The sequence below is a fragment of the Lutra lutra genome, chromosome 16 (genome assembly GCF_902655055.1).
Source record: "Lutra lutra chromosome 16, mLutLut1.2, whole genome shotgun sequence".
NCBI lineage: Eukaryota > Metazoa > Chordata > Mammalia > Carnivora > Mustelidae > Lutra > Lutra lutra.
The window spans coordinates 48630013-48650613 of NC_062293.1; the positions used below are offsets into that span (position 1 = coordinate 48630013).

Below are 20601 nucleotides of genomic sequence, written 5' to 3' on the forward strand. Positions count from 1 at the left end.
GATCAGTGTTGCCATGAATAGGGAAACGGCGGGGTGGGCAAGGTATGGTCCATGGTTCGAATCAGACCCGCCCCCTGTTTCTGGAAGTCATTTTATGGAGCACAGCCTTCCCTGCCTGCTACTGAGACAGGGACCGAGTGACTGGCCGCAGGAGCGGGAACCCAATGGTCCACAAGGCCCATGATACTGACTTTCTGATCCTCTCCAGCAGAGCTAGCTGAGCCCCAGGCTAGGCAACAGGGGGGCAACAGACCCGCCAGGGGGTGCTGGAGCACACCCCGGGGAGCAGGGACCGCAGCCTGGCTCCGAGCCTGTGACAAGTGGCAGGAATCAGAATATATGTTGGAGACAGAACTTTATCCGGAGCATGTATACAATGGACAGTATTTAGAGCTTCTGATTTACGATCTACCCAAGGGATCCCTGTCTTAAAACACACACACACACTCCCAACAAACAGTAATTGCAAAACCGACCAAAACCAAGATGATTTTTGTCTGACAGCTGCCAGGGTTGGGCACTCAGCACCTGGCATTTTCTGCAGTCCTGGCTCCTCCAGTAGCACCAGAACCATCCCCCAGAGTCCCCAGGTTCGGACAGGCAGAGCCGGACTGCAGGAAAACTGGACACCCGCACACCTTCCGGGTGAGCCTTCCTGTCAAAATGGCACCTGGGCGGCTCCCAAACATGCCATGACCTTGTCAGCGTGTGGGGACACCTACACAAGTTACAGCCTTTTAGTGACAACCCTGTCATTGGATAAGTTTACCCAACTACTTGCATGGGGTTGGTGGCAGGAAACACCGCTGTTAGAGTGTCACCATTTGCCACGTGGGGCCAACTGAGCGACAGATGGACACACTCTAGAAACCACAAATTCCTGTGTTAAGCCCCAACCCTCAGCTCCCGGGAATGTGACCTTATTTGAACACGGAGTCTTTACAGAAGGGTTGGAGGTAAATGAGGCACGGGGGCGGGCCCTGATCCCATATGACTGGCATCCTTACCTAAAGGACATAACTGGGCCTGGCCAGACTCAGAGGGAGAGAAGATGCAGGCTGAGCCGAGAGGGACTGGGAGCAGATCTGTCCCTCAGGGCTCTCAGAAGGCAGCGCCGCTAGCTCCGGGGTCTCAGAGGGTGCCCCTCGAGAAGTAGGAGACAGTGATTTTCTGTCCTTGAAACCACCCCGTGTGTACTGCTTTGTTCCGGCAGCCCCGAAACCGGAGGCAGCCTGTTAGCCCGCGGAGGGTGGGTGGATGGCATCCGGGCATCCTGTCTACACCTCCCGAAGTGTGTTACGTGGACCTCTGATACGTGTCGCTATGCTAGGTAATCTTGGGTGCCACAGATGGTCAAGTGGAGTAAAATGGGTGAATCATTTTACTCCACTTGACCATGTATTTATCTGACTGTGTAAATGCTTCTAAGGATCGTTATGCATTTTAAGTGCGACTAAAATGTGGATTTCGATGCTACTAAAGAGAACTCTAAAATACAGATAACATCTCAAATGGGTGGGTGCTCAGATATGACTGCTTCTTGTTAGCACGCATGAAATTTAGCATGGGGTCAGAGTAGGGCTAGAGGAAAAGGGGAGTCCATATAAAGATTCTTAAGAGTGCAGGTTGGTGGCGAGATGGGGCCAGAGGTGTCTGCAAAGGAAACCGCTCCTGTTGGGGGCCAGGCTGATAGCCTCGGGCTTTCACACCAGCTGCGGGCTCTGGGCTCAGTCTGTCCCGTCCTGTCCATCTCATGCCCCACTACACACCCACACTCACACTCACACACACGTGCGAACCCATGCACACACAGGGCGCACTATTTTCCCCTGCTGCGTCAAGCCTAAGGAGGCATGGTGGAGAATCTATTTTGTAAAAGGAATGCAGGGGAGCCCCGCCCTCCAGCAGGAGGACCACCGGCTTCCCCCGACTCTGGCTTTCGCTCTTAAACGGAAGCTCCCGCAGACTCCCCGCCCACCGTGTACCCGCCGCTTGCCACCAGGCGCAGGTCCGCAAGCTGGGTGGGTCTTGAGCCTGGTGGGACGTTCAGCTGGCAGGTCCTCCGAAACCCGGCGGCCGCCTTGCGGTGGAGCCCTGAGCCCGGGGAGGCAGCGGGAGACGTGGGACGTCCAGAGGCATCACAGGGGAGACACGACCAAAAGCAGGGATAGGGAGGAGTGGGCAGCCGCGGAAGGTTTTATTTCTAAAGAAGGGCTCTCGGGGACTCTGTCCAGCAGGTATGGATGGCTTCACTGCAGGTGTGTAGGTGACGGTGACCTGCAGTGGAGACACGGGATAAAGACATAACAGGCCTCCTTCCCTGGCACCTCTCTCCCTCCCTCTCCACTTCTCTCCACCCCTGCCCCTCTCCCCATCTCACCCTTCCTCCGTGTCACGCGGTGGGGCCTCCCTCCTCGGCGGGCGCGCACAGGACCTCAAGGCCGCGGTCTGGGGCGCGCACGCAGGGCTGTGCGGTCGAGGTCCGGCCGAGGCGCCCCCACCTCCCTGAGGGCGCGGCGTCGGGGTTTGGGGACGCGCCCGCGCTCTCCTGGGTGGGCTGCCTGCGCTCCGGGAAGCAGAAACTGCACGTCTCCACCGGCTCTGGCGGCGAGCCCGCGGCGCTTCCAGCTTCCATCCAGTGATCTGCCGGACAGGGAGAGGGCGATGGTGTTGGCTTTGGCCTTGGCCCCCACTCCTCCTCTACCGCCCTGTACCGAGGGGACAGGCGGCCAGGTTATAGGGTTCCCGCAGACGGTAAACTGCCCTGCCAGTCCGCGCCCCACGCGCAGCGGCCCCTCCTGGCGCCAGCGCCAGCTCCCCTTCTACTGGACAGGTTGGCTGACCTCCCCCCACACCCCCACCCCTCACCAAACCCCCAGGGTGACCGCCTCTTCCAGGTTTCAGCCCCGGAAGCCATGCTCCCTTGCCAACCCCCCTGGCCATCACCCTACACCCACCCTTCCTCAGGTGCCCCATCTCTGGTCTTGATGTTGAACCCGATTTCACCAAGACAGAAAAAGTGCCACAGGGTTTCTCAGGAAGGACCCGCAACACGCTCTCCCTTTGGAAACAGGGCCAGTGCCAGGACAGGGGGATAGCCCGCAGCGGGTCCCACAACAGTGGGAGTGTGTGACCCACTTCTCGCTCACCCTTGGAGGACTTGGCCTGGGTCCGACATGGTGCCGCTGAGGGCTGGCAGGAGAACTGGTCCCCTCTCCTCTTGAGGAAGCAGGCCACAGCCAGGAGGAAGCAGCAGACGATTGCACACAGGCAGAGCCCCAGCGTGCTGTAGACCAGGGCCAACTGGTCGGCGCTCAGCTTCAGCCCTGGGGGCACCCCAAAACAGATGTGAGGCCCTGAGATCCGGAGAGGCCCTTCACTGCCTAGGGCCCTTTTCTGAAGTGTCCCCTCTTTCTTTTCCCTCACCGGGCCCAGGCAAGCCACCTGGCCACCCGCATGCCCCCGGACAGAGCCCCCAGCCCCAGCATGCTGTCCATCTGTCTGGCTCCTGGAGAAGCTAGTTCCCTTCCTCACCCTGAGGCTTGGCTGGTGTGGACCCTTCTCTGGACTTTGGAGGAAATCAGCCGCCTGGACCCCAGGCTGGTAGGCCTGTCTCCTGAGAGCTCGGAGCTGGGCACCTTTGGGGCGGCCCTTGTGGCGTCTGCTCTTACCATAGGACGTGGGCTGGGACAGTACCAGAGCTGGATAGATACATGATCAGACAATAATCCTGTCCTGACCTGGGCTTTCCTCCAAGAGTGGGCCTTCCTGGGGAAGCGTGCTTGGAGAGGGAGACCAGTCCGGTTGCTTCTGTGGCTGGGATAGCAAAGCAGGGGGGCCCTGGGGAACGGGGGTGCTGGTCACGCCACTTCTCAGGGCCTCGAGCCTCTGGTTTGGATGCGGAAGGAAGACTCAGCCCTGAACCAAAGCGTTGCCCTTGACATTTCTCCTGGATCCTGGCATCAGGACCCTCTCTAGGCCCTAGGAAGGACAGAGGGGCCAGAGTTGATCCCGGCATGTGATGTACTGAAGATGTGGACCACCCACAGAGCCCTTATATGGCAGCAGCACTTCCGGGAGCATCTCCTCTAATTTCCTGCTCCTGTCGAGGCAGAGGGACTACCCCGCCTTCAGATCTTAAGACAGAGCTCATATGCCATCACATTCCTCATTCTAAAGGGTGCAGCTCGGTGTGTTTGAGTATATTCACAAGGTCATGCAAGCGTCGCCGCCATCTGATTGGGAGACTTTTCCGCCACTGTGTACTCACACACTAGCAGTCACTCCACATCTCCCCTGCCCCAGCCCCTGGCACCACGGCTCTCCCCTTTGTCTCAAGGATGTGCCTATTCTGGATCTTTCCCGTGAATGGAATCATACAGTATGTGTCCGGCTTCTTGAGCTGCGTGTGATTTCAGGGCTGTTCCACACCGTCCTGCGTGTCAGGACTTCACTCCTTTCTACAGCCCGAGAATGTTCCATTGTAAGGTCATAACCCATCTTTCTCCGTTCCTCTTCCCACGGACGTTTGGGCTGTTGCCGCGATTTGCTGTTGTGAATAGGGCTGCCATGAACGTTTGCAGATAAGTTTTTGTGGGGACGCATGTTTTCGGTTTTCCACTGTAAGCCTAGGAGTGGAATCTCTCAGTCAGGTGGAAATTCTCTGGGTTTTTTGAGGACCCTCCAGACTGTCTTCCGCAGGGGCTGCCCCATTTGACACTCCATTTTGCAGGTGACAAAACAGATTTAAAGTCCCTCTGTTCCCAGTCACAGCTGTCCCTGGGAGCAGGTGTGACGGACTCGGGCCAATGCTCAGGGCTGGCCACACGGAGGCGACAAGGACACCGCTCCTGACACGCTCCTCAGAGTCATGAGTTTTGTAAAGTGACAGGGCTGGCAGGTGCCACCCTGACACTTATAGGGGGAGACCAGGCATTTACAGAGGGAGACTGGGTGCTCTGGGCGGCACTGTCCCCCTTGTCCCTTCCCTGGAGCTCAGGGAGGCCCAGAGGAGGGGGAAGCCTCTCCAAGCACGCTTCCCAGGAAGGCCCCGTCTTGGAGGAAAGCCCAGGTCAGGACAGGATTACTGTCTGGTCATGTATCCATCCAGCTCTGGTACCATCCCAGCCTATGTCCTATGGCAAGAGCAGACACCAGCCACAAGGGCCCCCCAGTGGGCACCCTATATAGGTGCTGCAGATCTGGAGACTGAGGCCCTCAGGGACAAGAGGAACAGGGCATAGGACAGAGCTGGGCGACCTTCCGCATTTCCCAGCTCCCAGGTCTTTCTGTCTGCCTACCTGCTGCTACTCGCCTCTGGGACACTATGATAGCATCGTCCCACTGGGTGTGCAGGGGAGAGGCCGGTGGCCTGTATTCACATCACGGACCCAACACCCAGCCACCAGGGTGCGAAGCAACAATGAGCTGCTGCGCGGGCTCAAGGACAGAGTCCGAACATCTGCGCAGTCAGATGTTCTCAGTGCCATTTCTACCACCGAGACCTGGCAGCGAGTATTCACGGATGGTCGCCACAGAGCCGCCTGCCCGCAGCCTGCCCCCCACATCAGGGCTGGGCCGGGCCTCCCTGAGGCGGCAGAGCCATGTGCACCCTCTGAAGGCCGGGGAGCCCCTGCTTCTGCTCTCCTGGGAGCCCCCGGCCACCACGTGAGAAGGCCAGCTGAGAGGGAGGTGGAGGGCCCCATGGAGATGCCACTTGCGGAGGGTGGGCCCTGAGACTGAGGGAGGGGCGGGGCGTGGCCACCCCAGCATCAGAGCCCCCATGCCCCTGCCCCCCATCTCTTTGAGGCTGCACAGACACCCCAGGCAGACGCCAGACCTGCCCAGCTGAGCCCAGGAACCCACAGAACCAAGCGAGATGATGAAGGGGTTATTTGTAGGCCACTAAGTTTTCGGTGGCTTTCGGAGGCCACAGTAAACACCCGGACTGTGCTCCTGAGCGGGGAGGGGCTGTCCCAGCTGCTCTTCGCCCCTCTGCCCCCCCCAGCGATCGGAGGCTTCCGGGGGCAAGGGGACCAGCTCGTGCTGGTGACCAGCCTCCAGGACACGCTTTACAGAGCCCCTGACCCAGGAAGGGAAGAGTGGATTGAAAGTACAGGGGTCCCCTTCCACCTGACTCACAAGAGAACCTCGTTTGGGGAGACAAGTTTGAGGGCTGGAACCAGCTACCAATGTGGAAAACACACTTTCCTGATGTCCGTGGATTTCTGACTTCAATTCCCAGCCACATCCCACCCAAACACACACAAATGGTCCCTGGAGCCTTGTTCAGAGCAGCAGAAGCCTGGGTCGGCCTCAGATGGACCGAACCCCAGGAGATACGTAGAGAAAGTGGGAGGTGGGCACTTTGGATGCCAGCAGTGCTTGAACGACGTAAGGAGCTGTAGCTGGGCCTTAGGTAAGGAAAGGGGGGAAGTCGGTTCCACGCTCAGTGCGGAGCCCAACACGGGGCTCGATCTCACCACTCTGACATCAAGACCTGAGCTGAGATCAAGAGTCAGAAGTTCAACCAACTGAGCCACTCAGGCGTCCCTCCTGTTCTTCTTCTTTTTTAAAATGATTTTTGTGTGTCATCTATTTAAACAGGAAAACAGTTGAAGCTGCTCTGGCCACCCACATGTCCAAAGAGCCATATAAAAGGCCGACCAGAAGGACGGGGTGGGGCAAGGTTGGGGTGGGGAAGTGGGGGGGGAGGGGGTGTCATATGTTCCCAGCCGCTGGCAGGCCCACTGATGGGACAGCTGTCCCTTGCTGCCTTCTGCACCACCCATGTGGGCCATGGCATTGGGTCTGGCAGCAGAGAGCATCAAGTCTCCTGGGCGTGGAAGGCATGTGTGTGCCCTTCTCTGCTCTCCTTTGGCCAGTCACAAAGTTCTCTTGGGTCACGACCTCAGAAGTCACCTTCTGTTGGCCCTCGGTGACCTAGCCCTCTCAGGACGGAGAGGTCTTTCCCCGTACTTCTCTGTCTGCTGACCCCAGGAGCAAAGGGGCACAGTCAAAAGTTTTTGTGAGAAAAAGGGTTGCACTCTCTGTCCTTGCCTGAAGATCAAGTCCTGGGGACAGCCGCCGCAGGTGCAGTTCCTGAGAACGACCACCAGAGGACAGCGCACACAGCTTCTGGTGGCTTGGGAGCCAGGCTGGCCCCAGTCCAGGGACAGTTTATTTCCAGACTTGTTTTTGTTTTTGTTTTTTGTTTTACTGTCTTCAAAGACATCTCATATCTAAAAACAGAACTTCCCCAGACTGCTGCGGTCCCCGGCTCAAGCTCAGGCTGGCCAGGTGGTCGGGGTTATAACTTGCCACTTTGATGCAGAGGGATGTGTGGTGGCCCCGGGCCGAATGTCCACCTTGAGACGGGGCTTCCTGCAGTGCGTGTGAGTCTCGTTCTCCCGCACTGGGGGGCCTGCAGATGTCTGTATCTGTTGGCCTTTCCCATAGACACCCCCACCATGGGGTCTGTGCGTGCTTGTGTGTGTGACACTTGGCTGCCGTTTTGGGAGTCGAGTTTGGGAAAGGATGGGGGGCATCCCCTACTCCACTCCCCACCCCCATCGGGGTCTGGGATCCTGGAGTCCCCCTTCTTCCCGGTGCCACCTCCTCCTGCTGGTGGAAGGGCAGCAGGGCACGGGGGATGACTCCCTCCCAGCCTCACCCCTGCTCCCGTTTAGCCTCCCTCTCCCTGGCCCCTGGGTCAGGCCCCCTAGCCTTTCTGTTTGCTCAAGCCTCTCTGGTTAACAAAGGAAGCCCTGTTCCGCCCCTGGGACCCCTCCATCCACGACCTGTTCCTCCCTTCCCTCCTCAGCCTGATTTTTAAGACCAACCTCAGGACCACCCTATCTATATTCAGGTCCCACACATAAGGAACCCTTGAGCAACTCCTGAGACAAAAGTATGGTCCTCTGCGACCCCGAGATGCTGACCGCCCGCTGTTATGGACCTGACCCCCCGTAAGAACACGGCTGTTTCCCACCCTGCACACATGACCTGCAGGTTCATGAATCTCTTCCTTAAATGCCTGTTGTGCTTCCATTTTGCCAAGCCCGTGATCCTGCTGGGACCACCCTGTGCCTTTTCTCCCTGGGGTGCTTGTACCCCAAAGCTCGGTGTTCTGCCACCATGCTTGGTGCCGCTGCCCCCCGGGTCCTGCATATCCCCACCTCCTCTGCCTTCAGTCCCCCTGCCTGTGACCTTCATGGGAGGCTCTGTGCTCTGGGCCGTGGCGTCCTAAGCCACTCAGTGAACACAGGGGACCTTGGAGGGCAGCCTGTGCCTCCGGACCCCCACTCTGCTTCTGTGTGTTCCCATCTGGTGGAATTAGGTTAAAACGGACTAGGAGATGCTAAAGGCCTGATAAAGGATGGTACACATTAGACGGAGAGGGAGAGGTCTGGTTTCTTAGCCTCTGGAACAGTGAGAGAGGGGCTCCTTGCCCTGCCCCCCACCATTTCCTCAGGTCAGGACTGCCTCCACCTACGGACACCTGAAAATGGCCCTTCAGAGGGTCCTCTGGCCTCTTTGTGGCCAGAACTGCTGGACATCTGCAACCTTCTCTGTGCTGGGACCTATTCCTTCCAGAACTTTCTTCCTTATTTGCCTTTGTAGACATAAAGCCCTCTGGGTTCTGCACCGACCTCCTTGACTGCTCCTTTCCAGTGTGTCTGGGGGACCCTCTCTGACCCCTCAGAGGCAGACCGCCCCCTTCCACCACCCATAGAATTTCCCTCTCAGTCCTTTTCTGTGCACACCTCCTGGGTCCCCGGGGCATCTTTTCCGTTCTTGGAAATATAGCAGCTACCCCATAAGCCCATGAAATCCAAGTTCTCTAGTGAAATGCTCCCCAGAGGTCTGGACCTGTGTGGAGGTCCTGGCTTCCCTCAAGGCTGGTATCACCTTCCCATGGGGAGACCCAACTTGGAGCTCTTGGTCCTTCTGGTTCTCCCTCCCTTGACCCTGGTTCCTTCCCTCCCCACAAAGAAGTGCCCCCTCATAACCTGCAACTATGACCTTATTTGGGAAAAAAAAAAACAAAAAACAACTTTGTGTATTTAAGTTAAGGATCTCAAAAAGAGATCATCTGGATTAGGATGGGCCCTAAATTCAGTGACAAGCACCCTTATAGGAGGAGAGAAGGCAGACACACGGCGAGGCTGTGCGAAGATGGACGCAGAGACCAGAGGGCGCCCGCCACAGACTAAGGCGGTCCTGGGGTCACCAGAAGCGGGATGGGACAAGGAAAGAGCCTCCCTAAGAGCCTTGTGGGGAGCGCAGGCCTGCCTACTTCTGGATATTAGCCTTCCGGCCTCCAGAATGCTGAGAGAGGACATTCGTGTGGTTTTAAGCTCTCAGTTCGTGGCACGGTGTTAGAGCAGCTGCGGGAAGCTAACATGGCCAGCCCAGGACGGGACCCACCTTCCACTCTTCCCGACTGACGAGGCCCCGTGCCTCCAAATCTCAGAGCCATTGAGGCCTCAGGGGAGCCCGTGAGGTCGGTGCTGTCATGATCGTTACAGGTGGGGACAGGTAGGCACAAGTGGTCCAGAAGCTTCCCTGGATCCAGGCGCCGGCAGGCTTGGTGGGGCCCTGTTCCCAACACACCTGGAGCACTTAAACTGCGACCCAGGAGGCCCCTGGATAGAATCTGGGGGCTCTGTGGACTTGGCTGAGAAAGGCATGTTTTCAGCTTCACTGACGGCCTGTTGAGGTTCAGTCTTTGCTTCCCCTGTCCGCGGAGGCCACAGCCCCAAGTGGCGGGAGCAGGAACATGGCTTTGCCCATGGCACAGTGCGGGGTATCTGTGCACCCCACATGGTCGCTCCCGCAAGCTGCGCTGTCCGCCTGCGCTCCTTGGGGGCTGGAGGTCCGCTGTCCCCCAGTCCACCGCTCCGTTATGCCATTTGAAGCTTCCACAGAGTTCCAAGATTCATCCCGACCTTCCAGTTTGCACAATACTTTGGTAATCCTTTGATTTAATATTTACTTCAATCTCATGTTTCGAGATGCTACTGAGAATCATATCTCAGCATCCTTGGTTTCTCTGTAACCCTATGTGCTTTGCTGGATGCACTTCTAGAATTATTTGCAGAAGGGCTCCCCTGGTGCTGGTCATCCTAGAACCTGAGCAGCCCTGCTGTGCTTGCTGCCTCCACGGCTGTCCACACCCAGGGCATTTGCAGCCCACCCAGCCTGTGCACGGACACCGCCCCTTGAGGACCATCTGGGTCCTTGTCATCAGTGGCCTCCTTTGTTGCCAGAAATAGGGTCTAGGGGCCCCTGCTGCATTCGCCAGTGTCCACCCTTCAGGGGCTCTGGGGATCCCCCTGCAGCCCAGTCCGTACCCTCTCGTCTGTGGCTGCCTCTGCCTCCAGGAGCACATCAGCGCATCTGATCCTCTCCCAGGGCCCTGGGATGCTCTGCTGCTCCCCCTGCCCCTGACTCCGGTGCCCACTGCCCCTTTCCAAGAAATCTGTTCAGGGAGAAACAGACACTCCCTCCACCTAGCTTACCCCTGCGCGTCTCCCTGGCGCTAACAGCCAGACTCCGATTGTTGACCTGGAGCTCCCCCACTCTGGCCCACAATGGGGCAAGCTGACTGGAAAGTCCAGGGGCTCAAGCCTCTAGAAGATTCCAACCACGCATGTCCCCCTGCACCAGGGACCTCTCGCCCCTGGCCACGAAACCCCAGGCAGGCTCCCTCCCCTTGCTTTCAGGCCATTGTCACTGCAGCCTTACCGGGTACACTCTTGGCCAGTGTGTAGTATCATCAATTTCAACAGCCAAAGTGTTCACACTTTCGTGGGGGAGGGGTCCCTCCTGCTTTGGCAGAGTGACCACCACGTCCCGCCCGAGGCTAGGAGCCCCTGATGCAGGGACTTAGTGTCAGTCTCCTCGGATTTGCCTTGTAGCACAAAGCTCTTGTCCCCCCTTCATGGCACAGCAACCTGACTCCTCAGAGCATCTGTATATGCTGTTCCCTCTGCCTGGAAAGCCCTTCCCCCATCTTGTCTCTTACACACAGTTTCCTTTGACACGAGCAGTTACATAGGTTTGGTGGGTACTCACAGACCCTGACGAGTGTTCTCTTATAATCTTCACAACTCCATAAAGATATATGATCTCATTCGCACAGAATCAAGGCTCAGAGAGGTTAAGTAACTTGTTCAAGGTCACACAGTTAGTGGGGGCTGGAACCCGGGACCAGCTCCATGGCCTCCACCATTACCCTAGTCTACCTTGCCTCCCATCACACCCCTGGCTGGGTTGTGTTGCCACCACACACTGAGATTAATGTCTCATTTGCCCAAGTCAGGCATTGTCTGTCTCTACCATTAGACCGCAGCTTCTGTTGGGTCAGGGACAGGATTTACCTGGTTTTGCCGCCTTGCCTACGCGCAGCAAACCCTCACAGTTATGCGTCCAATGAAGGAATGACAGTCTGGAAGGACTGCAGAAAGAGCTGAGGTGGGGTTGAGGGGAGGTCTGGCAGGGATGCGGACTTAGCAGGGGGATGGTGGGATTTAGGAGCCCACAAGGTGGTCGGGATCACATCAGCTCCACCACAGCAGCAGCCAGAGGCAGCCTGGTTCCATGGCGTCCCCCAGACCATGCTCTCCAACAGGTCCCCACCTGGCCTTCCAGGGGTGTGGCCCTGGTACTGCCTGCTTCTGGTCCACACCAGGTGCAGCCTCTACCGCACCAGCACACCAGGGGTCAGAGGAGAATGGACCAAAGCCCCAGACCTCTGGGGAGACTCAGACCACAGCCACGCAGTCATTAAGGCATGGAGTCCCTTGGGAAGGCATGCGGTGTCCCTGACTATGCTGTGGTAGGAGTGGGATAGCGAATGCCACGGGCTCAGGCATGACCAGCCCTGTTGACCCCTCTGACCCCCCCACTATGTCCTTACATACCCCTATCCACACATCCTGGGATGTAACCCTGGAGCCAACATGAGGCTCCCGGATTCCACCTGCTGCCCTCCAGGGATAAGCTTGACTGGGAGCTGTAAATAGCTAATCATGTCCCACAGGCAGCAGGTTACCCTCAGGAAGTGACAATCCCATGAACGCCATTCTGGGTCTTTTGCTCCTGCAGAGCGGGTAAACTTTGGGACCCATCAACTTGGCCTGAATCCCAGCTCAGCATTGCTCATGCACTCACTTACACCTCTCAGTAAGTCCACCTTCTTTTCCTTCTGCATTCTTCTGGCCCACAGACTTCTAAATATTTTGGCCTAAATTTTTTTCTATCCTGTGATGACCCTCCCCTGACTTCTGGCCATTTGCCTGGACTTTGGACGTCCTGCTTTGCAGACCGTCCTTATTTAGGCCTGGCACCTGACCTTCCACCCACTGTGACCCTCAGACACCATCAAGCCAACCTCAGAGGGCTTACCTGGGCCTGCCTCTGAGCCTCTGTGCTCTGTTCCCTGGTACCTTCCCAAGTCATCTGACCTGGTTTCAGCTTCCCCAGACCGTTGTCTCTTGAGCTCTGGTGGGAGGTTCACGTGGCTCCTAAACTTGTTCTCACAGAAGTATGTGCACTGCTTGGGGTGACGTCCACAGACGGAAGCACAGCTGATGCAATCCTTCAGGAGCTGATCATAGTACCTGTCTTCCTCCTTGCGGCAACTGAGCGACTCTGGGAGGCGGAAATGAATGATGTTATCAGATGATAGAGATCTGCAGGCCCTGTGAGGCTGGCCTTCAAGGGCATCACAGTTAAAAAAAAAAAATCACAGTTCAAATCCCCAAAGGTAATTCCAGAGTAATGCAAGTCCTTTTCCAATATGTAAATGGAAGGCTATCCATTGTCCTCTAAGTACCGTTTTAGCCGCAATATATACTTTGATATGTAGTATTTTTCCTATACTATTTACAACATTTTTACTTTTCATTATTACTGCTTCTTTGACCTATAGATCATTTGGAAGTGCATTTCTTATTTTCTTCTTTTTTTTTTTAAAAGAATTTATTTATTTATTTGACACAGAGAGAAAGATCACAAGGAGGCAGAGAGGCAGGCAGAGAGAGAGGAGGAAACAGGCTCCCCACTGAGCAGAGAGCCCGATGCGGGGCTCGATCCCAGGACCCTGAGATTATGATCTGAGCCGAAGGCAGAGGCTTAACCCTCTGAGCCATCCAGGCACCCCCTTATTATCTAAACATATAAGAATTTTCTAGTTATCTTTTAAAATTGAAATCTAGGTTATTACATTATCACGTAAGTTCTTTACTTGCATTTTTCAAACTTCATAAAGGAAAAACATAGTTCATATTAACATAAGGATTGGAGGAGGAAGCCAGCAACCACCTTGGCAGCTTGAGGGAGGAGGTTGGAAGAAAGATGGGAAAGCTCACACTAATAGCATTTCTTCTGTCTTAATGAATGAGAATTATAAGAGCTTAAACAGACATCAGTGCCAAGGAGCAGAAGCCAGGCACACTAAAGCCCAATCATACTTGTGTTAAGAGAGCAATTTTGAGTGCGTAACAGAAATCTATACTTTCACAGGGCAAGCTTCCCTTGTCTTTAAAATAAGATTCTATTTATATGAAAATGTGACTCACATAGGGGATTTTAAGGGCACATTTCAGAGGCAGTGCAAGATAGAGGGTAAGAACATAGCCGTTAGCCAAACAGATTTGAGAGCATCCCTAGTCTACCCATTGAGGTTGTGGGGTCTTAGCCTCTCTGTGCCTCAGTTCCCACATTTCCAAGACAAAGGTTGATTTCTTAAAGTTACTATGAGGATTTGAAGTTCCTGGCACAGTGTCTGACACATAATAAGTAAATGCTGGGTTAATGGAAGGTCTGAGTAGAATATTCATTTGTGCCTCTTTGCAACACAAAGACACCAACTCTTATATCTTTAAAAGAGTAGAGGAAAAGACCAGGAAGATGATAAAACTGGGACCTCAGGGAAGATTCAGATGGGATCAGTGATCTCTTCTTGCCCTGGCTCTGCCCCAGGGTTCTACTAAGCCACATAGGACCACTGCCATTGCCACTCATGAGAAAGAGTTGACAGGATGACAGTGGTGTTTCCAGGGTTTTATGTGTGACCTCCTTCCCTCCTCAGGCCCCCAGTGTGGCTGTTGCAGGTGGTGTCTGAGCTCCCCAGACCACCAACCCTCACTGCTAACCTCATGAACTTCCCTTCTGGGCCTTGATATTTCCTGTTGTGTTTTTCCATCCCCATGCCTTTGCCCACACTGGTCCTTCTTCCAGGAGTGCCCTGCCCTGCCCCATCTGACTGCCACATCTACAAACTCTAAACGATTTATCTCAGGTGGCATTTACTCCAAGAATACTTCCCTGCCCCCCAGCCCATCAGCCAGAGGTGGTCTTTCCCAACTGTAGCATTTTATGATACTTTATCTTTCTCATTTGAAATGTAGTTATTTCTTCCATTAGGTCATAACTCCCTTGAAGAATCATGTCAGTTTCCTATTTTCAAGAAGCTAGAGAGTTCCATGAATATTTGTGGAGTGATTTGTGGATATTCTACTTCATTAATGGATAGTGGAGATACTCTCAATCAGTTAAGTGTCTGCCTTTGGCTCTGATCATGATCCCAGGGTCCTCGGACTGAGCCCTGTATCAGGCTCTCTGCTCAGCAGGGAGTCTGCTTCTCTCTCTCCTACTCCCTCTGTGCTCTCTCACCCTCTCTCAAAGAAATACAATCTTTAAAATAAAATACACAAGCAAGACAATGACTGGGGAATAAAAAGGCAAAAATTTTAACACTAATAATGGGTAGATAGGAATTTATTATTTTATCCTCTCTGTGATAATTCCTATAATAAAAACTTCCAAAAGACAATCAGAACAGAGAATGACAAAGGAGGTCCTCATTCTTATTGGGCAGTGAGATAAGACCTCTGACATTTGGCCTCAGACCTGAAGGTTGAGTAGGAGGGAGCTGAGGAACCTTAACAGGGAAATGCATTCCAAGCATAAGGTACAACATAGGCAAAGACCCTGAGGCAGGAAAAAACAGCATGTTCAAGAAGCTGCAAGGAGGTCAGTGTGGCCAGAGCAGAAAGACTGAGGGGTAAAAGGATGCAACATTGTACATCTCCTTTCACGACCTCCTTCTCAGCCACCCAACTGCTCTGGTGGGAGGGGAAGGGGGTGATTCAGCCCATGGGACTTGAGCCCCAGAACTCACTGCAGAATGCTGCACACGTGCGTGGAAACTGATGGCTGCAAATAGGTTTGCAGGAGAGGCAGATGTTCAGCAGAGAATCCCAGTACTGTTCTTCAGGGCAGAGCTCCATGGCCATCCCCCTTCACAAGCCCTGTGGAGCTGAGAGGCAAGGAGCATGAGACCTTGAGGGCAGCGGGCATCCTGCTGCAGGTGAGAACCCAGACAGCCACTCCAACTCACATTCCTACTCTCTGTCTCAGCAAGCAGAGGGAACCAGACAAAGCTAGCTTCCAACCCCAACTGCACTTGCTGGGTGACCTGCGGCAGCCATCTTACTTCCTTGAGCCTCAGTTTCCCCATTTGTGATATGGCTGTTCTGAGCCTCCCTCTCTCACAACATCTGTGCCTTTCTCAGCCCTGTTCTTTGCCCTCTTAAATGTGCCTCTTTCTACCACAGTACCTTTGCACAAAATGCTCCTCCACTGGTTATTTTCTCCTGATCCTTTAGACCACTGTTAAAATTTTGTTTCCTCAGGAAATCCCGATTCTCTTCTCAGATTACGACATGCCCCTTTTTGTGAACAGTGATGTGCCCCTTATTTGTCACTGTTTTCACTTCATTTTTATAAGTGTGATTATTGGATACTGTCTCCCCGATTAACTGTGAGCACCATGCAGGCAAGAACTCTTAACTTTTTTTTCACCCTGGGTTCTCAGAACCAGGACGGAGTTGGTGCTCATTAACTGAGTAAAAAGAAAAGCAGCTCTAGCCAGTGTCTAGCAAATAGCAAGCATTCAATAAGTATCTATTTACTTCCCTTTTTCATTTTTACTGAGGTATGAAACACACACAATGATGTGTGTAAAGTGCACACATCTGAAGTGTACAGCTTGATGAGTTTTTCCATATGTACACACCTGTGTCACTACAACCCACATCAAGGTTCAATTTATAAACATTTCTTGCCCCTAAAGACTCCCTTGGATTGCCTTCCATCTGATACTTTCAGAGGTTACTTCTACTCTGATTTTTTTAAAAAAAGAATTTCAGCCATTAATTTTTTTAAAAAGATTTCATTTATTTATTTGACAGACAAAGATCAAGTAGACAGAGAGGCAGGCAGAGAAAGAGAGAGGGGGAAGCAGGCTCCCTGCTGAGCAGAGAGCGCAATGCAGGGCTCGATCCCAGGACCCTGAGATCATGACCTGAGCTGAAGGCAGAGGCTTTAACCCACTGAGCCACCTAGGCGCCCCTCTACTCTGATTTTTATCACTGTAGGTTGTTAATATTGCCCATTCTTGAACTTCTGTGTCTGGTTTTGTGGCTCAACAAGGTATCTGAGACACATCTCTGTCGAGGCTCTGTCATTTATTTTGTATTACTGAGTCTTCCATTATATGAATGCATCAACTTTTCTACAATTTTTTGCCTGATTTCATGATATTAGCTTCACCAACAATGTCTCCTTATAAACATTTTGCAGGTCTGTTTGTTTACTCTTTAATGAAAGTAAGCCGAGAAGAGACTGGTGGTTTCTGGTTTAATGTGGCAGCTTAAACACGGGGGCTTATCTTCCTTCCCTCTTGAAACCCTTCTAAAAGGACAAGAAAAAGATATTTGTCCTTAAAGAGAAAGACAATAGATGGGGCGCCTGGGTGGCTCAGTGGGTTAAGCTTCTATCTCCGGTTCAGGTCATGATCTCGGGGTCCTGGGATCGAGCCCCACATCGAGCTTTCTGTTTGGCCAGAAGCCTGCTTCCTCCTCTCTCTCTGCCTGCCTCTCTGCCTACTTGTGATCTCTCTCTGTGTTAAATAAATAAATAAAATTTAAAAAAAAAAAAAAAGAGAGAGAGAGAGAGAAAGAGAATGGAAAAAATTACCGCAGCAGGGGACAGATGTGAGCAACATTTTTGAGATACAGAAAGCATGTGAACTGGGACTGTTTTCAGATAAAGATCTCTCTCCTTTGATGCCCACAGGGAAAAGGAAGATGATTTGAGTCACGGAACTCTAGGAAGTCTCTGGAATTGAATGCACCGAGTATCTCTGACAGTTGGGGGTGGGAAGGCAAAACAATGAAAGGAAGACTGGTTGGAAATTTATTTTTTTTTTATTTTTTTTTTTAGATTTTATTTATTTATTTGACAGACAGAGATCACAAGTAAGCAGAGAGGCAGGCAGAGAGAGAGAGGAGGAAGCAGGCTCCCCGCGGAGCAGAGAGCCCGATGTGGGGCTCGATCCCAGGACCCTGGGATCATGACCTGAGCTGAAGGCAGAGGCTTTAACCCACTGAGCCACCCAGGTGCCCCTGGTTGGAAATTTATATAAAGAAGGCTTGACCCCAACCAGATCCCATCCCCAGACAGGTAACGGCCTCTTGACAACCCAAGCAAAAGATTAGTGGTCTTCTCCAGCATAGCTGAGGGTAGCCATAAGGTCCACTCTCTCCAAAACACAACCTAAGGAGTGTTGTGGCCAGGTTTTAAAAAATATCTCCTTCCCCATCCTGCAACTGGCAGGAAGTCAGCAGACTCTGGAAAAACTGATCCAAAGGAAAAGACCTAAAGGCACTGACTAGGAGATGCTCTCTAGAAAATGACCAAGTTTTCTGCTTGACCATCTGAGAGCAAAGCTTCTACATTAACATCCTCATTTGTTTACCCAGAACTTCTGATCAGCTGTTTCTGCCTCAGTCTAAGTTGTGAACCAAGAACCAAGCACATGTCACCTGGTATTTGAGCACACACTCTACATGGAAGAGAATTCAAACGAAGCAGAGAGAAAGAACATGCTGGGAGCCAAGAGAGAAAAATGCAGAGAATAGAAGAAAATTAAAAGGTGACAACAGCAACAACTGATATCCTCAGAAAGATAGGAGAATTTTTACATTCATGAAAAGGAATGGTGTACTGTCTTTGAAGAGAATATGCATAGAATTGGGGCACCTGGGTGGCTCAGTCATTAAGGTCTGCCTTCAGCTCAGGTCATAATCCCAGGGTCCTGGGATTGAGCCCCACAACGGGATCCCTGCTCAGTGAGCTTGCTTCTCCCTCTCCCCACCCCTTCTGCTCCCCCTGCTGTGCTCTCTCTCTTTCTCTCTCTCTCTGTCAATAAATAAATAAAATCTTTAAAAAAGAATATGCATAAAGCAAATAAGAATTATTAGAAATTATAAATATAATAGCCAGAATAAAAACATCAGTAAGAGGGTTGCAAGATGTAACTGAAGAAATTTCCCAGAAAATAAGGAGAGAAAAAAAATATGAAAATTATGGAATTATTTCAAGAAGTCCAAAGGTTCACTAATGGGAGTTCCAGAGAAAACAGATTTCTAGGATATAGCTTCCAGAGTCAAAGAACCAGTCAGGCGTCTGATGTAATAAATTCTCACAAGCCATGACCCATCATCTTAAAATTTAGGAGGACCAAAGATTAAGAGCAGATTCTAAAACCATCTTGAGAACAAGCAGGTTACTCACAGAGTTTTGGAGTTTTTTGGGGAAGTCCGTAGACATCTCAAATCGAAACTGGGATGTAAGAACAATGTCTGGGAAGAAGGCAGAGTAGAAGTTCCAGTAACCTGCCTTTCCACCTAACAGCTGTTGAGCAGGCAGCAACCCTCTTGAGTAACTGTTGTGGAACTCTGGACTTATCCAGGGGAAAGCTGGATGAAGATACTGGTCAATTTTTGGAATTTTGGTGCATTTCAGCCTATTTCGTGGTGGTGGCTACCATTCCTCAGTCTCCAGCCCCATGTATGCAGCAGTGGGAGCAACTGGTCATATTGCTGGTCCAACTTGCTGGAATCTAGATGGGCAATAGGGACCTTGTCCTCCAAATATTGGGACTATCGGTTCTGACTGCTGTTTGCTGTTTTTGATCAGTGAGAGGGTAGCACACAGGCTGGTGGCCATTGTTTCAACCCCCATCAGCTGAAGTGGCTTCCATGGGGATTTATATATATTTTTAAAGACTATTTATTTATTTACTTGAGAGAGAGGGAGAGCAAGAGCGGGGGCTGGCAGGGGAGCAGAGGAAGAGAAGCAGACTCCTCACCAAGCAGGGAGCCTGATGTAGGACTCTATCCAGGACTCTGAGATCATGACCTGAGCCGAAGACAGACACTTAACTGACTGAGCCACGCAAGCACCCCGAGTGTTCCATGGAGATTTAAAGAGACAGTACTTCCCTCCCTCCCCTTTGGTAGCCAGACTTTTAAGGAAATCTTTGTCAGGTTACTGGCTGACTGCAGAGATGAAGGAACAGAAACTTCAGTGACCACACACAATAAACACACATTTTCGAATGTAGTTTGGAAAAGCCACAAATGGACTCCAGCCATCAACAAGCAAGATACAACAATTCCTGAGGAATGAGAGAATTAGAATTACTGCAACATAATACTCAAAATGTCCAGTTCTCAGAAAACTTACAAAACATACAAAGAGGAAAATATGACACATTCACAGAAAAAAAAATTTGACACAAACTATCAATGAAGAAGTCTAGACATTAGAAATATTAGTCAAAGATGTCAAATCAATGGTCTTAAATATATTCAATGAGCTAAAGAAAACTGTGGACAAAGAAGTAAAGGAAATCAGAAAAACAACAATGGATGAGAATATGAATAAGGAAATAGAAGTTGTAAAAGAAGGAACCAAAACTTGAAAGCAAGCAAGGTTTCCCTCAGTAGGTACATGGATGAATAAACTACAGTATATCCAAACAATGGAATTTATTCAACACTAAAAAGAAATGAGTTATCAGCCATGAAAACACATGGAGGAATCTTTTTTTTTTTTTTAAAGACCTTATCCATTTATTTGACAGACAGAGATCACAAGTAGGCAGAGAGGCAGGCAGGGAGAGAGAGGAAGGGAAGCAGGCTCCCTGCTAAGCAGAGAGCCTGATTCAGGGATCAATCCCAGGACCCTGGGATCATGACCCGAGCCGAAGGCAGAGGCTTTAACCCACTGAGCCACCCAGGTGCCCCAACATGGAGGAATCTTAAATGCATATTAGTAACTGAAAGAAGCTAAGTTGAAAAGGCTACTGTGTGATTCTAGCTATATGACATTCTAGGAAAGGCAGAACTATAGAAACTGTAGAAAGATAAGTGGTTGTCAGGGGCTTGAGGAGGGAGAAATAAAGGTGGAGTGCAGGAGATTTTATAGGGCATGAAAACTAATCTGTATGATACTATCATGGTGGATACACATCCTTATACATATTTGTGAAATCCCATAGATGGTACAACACCAAAAGTAAATGTTTATGTAAACTTATGGACTTTGGATGATAATGATGTATTAATGTAGATTCATCGCTTGTAACAAATGTACCACTTTATTGCAGGATGCTGATAGTATAGGAGGCTGGGCATGTTTGGGAGTATGAGGTGTAGGGGAATTCTCTGTACTTCCCACTCA

The 20601-nt window shown here is 51.9% G+C and overlaps 1 protein-coding gene across 2 annotated transcripts in view; it reads right to left on the reverse strand.

The window, feature by feature from the left end:
• Positions 1 to 2178: 2178 nt before the first annotated feature.
• The window catches only part of TNFRSF13B (TNF receptor superfamily member 13B), a 37006-nt gene continuing 18583 nt past the window's right edge, over positions 2179 to 20601 (reverse strand). Inside the window, exons 2-6 of one of the 2 annotated variants that reach the window (XM_047708924.1) lie at positions 15191 to 15328; positions 12412 to 12657; positions 3150 to 3326; positions 2381 to 2643; positions 2179 to 2277 (exon numbers count right to left, since the gene is read on the reverse strand). In XM_047708924.1, coding sequence (XP_047564880.1) covers positions 2393 to 2643; positions 3150 to 3326; positions 12412 to 12657; positions 15191 to 15305 — 789 coding nt within the window. In that variant the 5' untranslated portion in view covers positions 15306 to 15328 and the 3' untranslated portion in view covers positions 2179 to 2277; positions 2381 to 2392. The remainder of the gene's footprint in view (positions 2278 to 2380; positions 2644 to 3149; positions 3327 to 12411; positions 12658 to 15190; positions 15329 to 20601) is intronic. The other variant, XM_047708925.1, reaches the window with a different exon arrangement.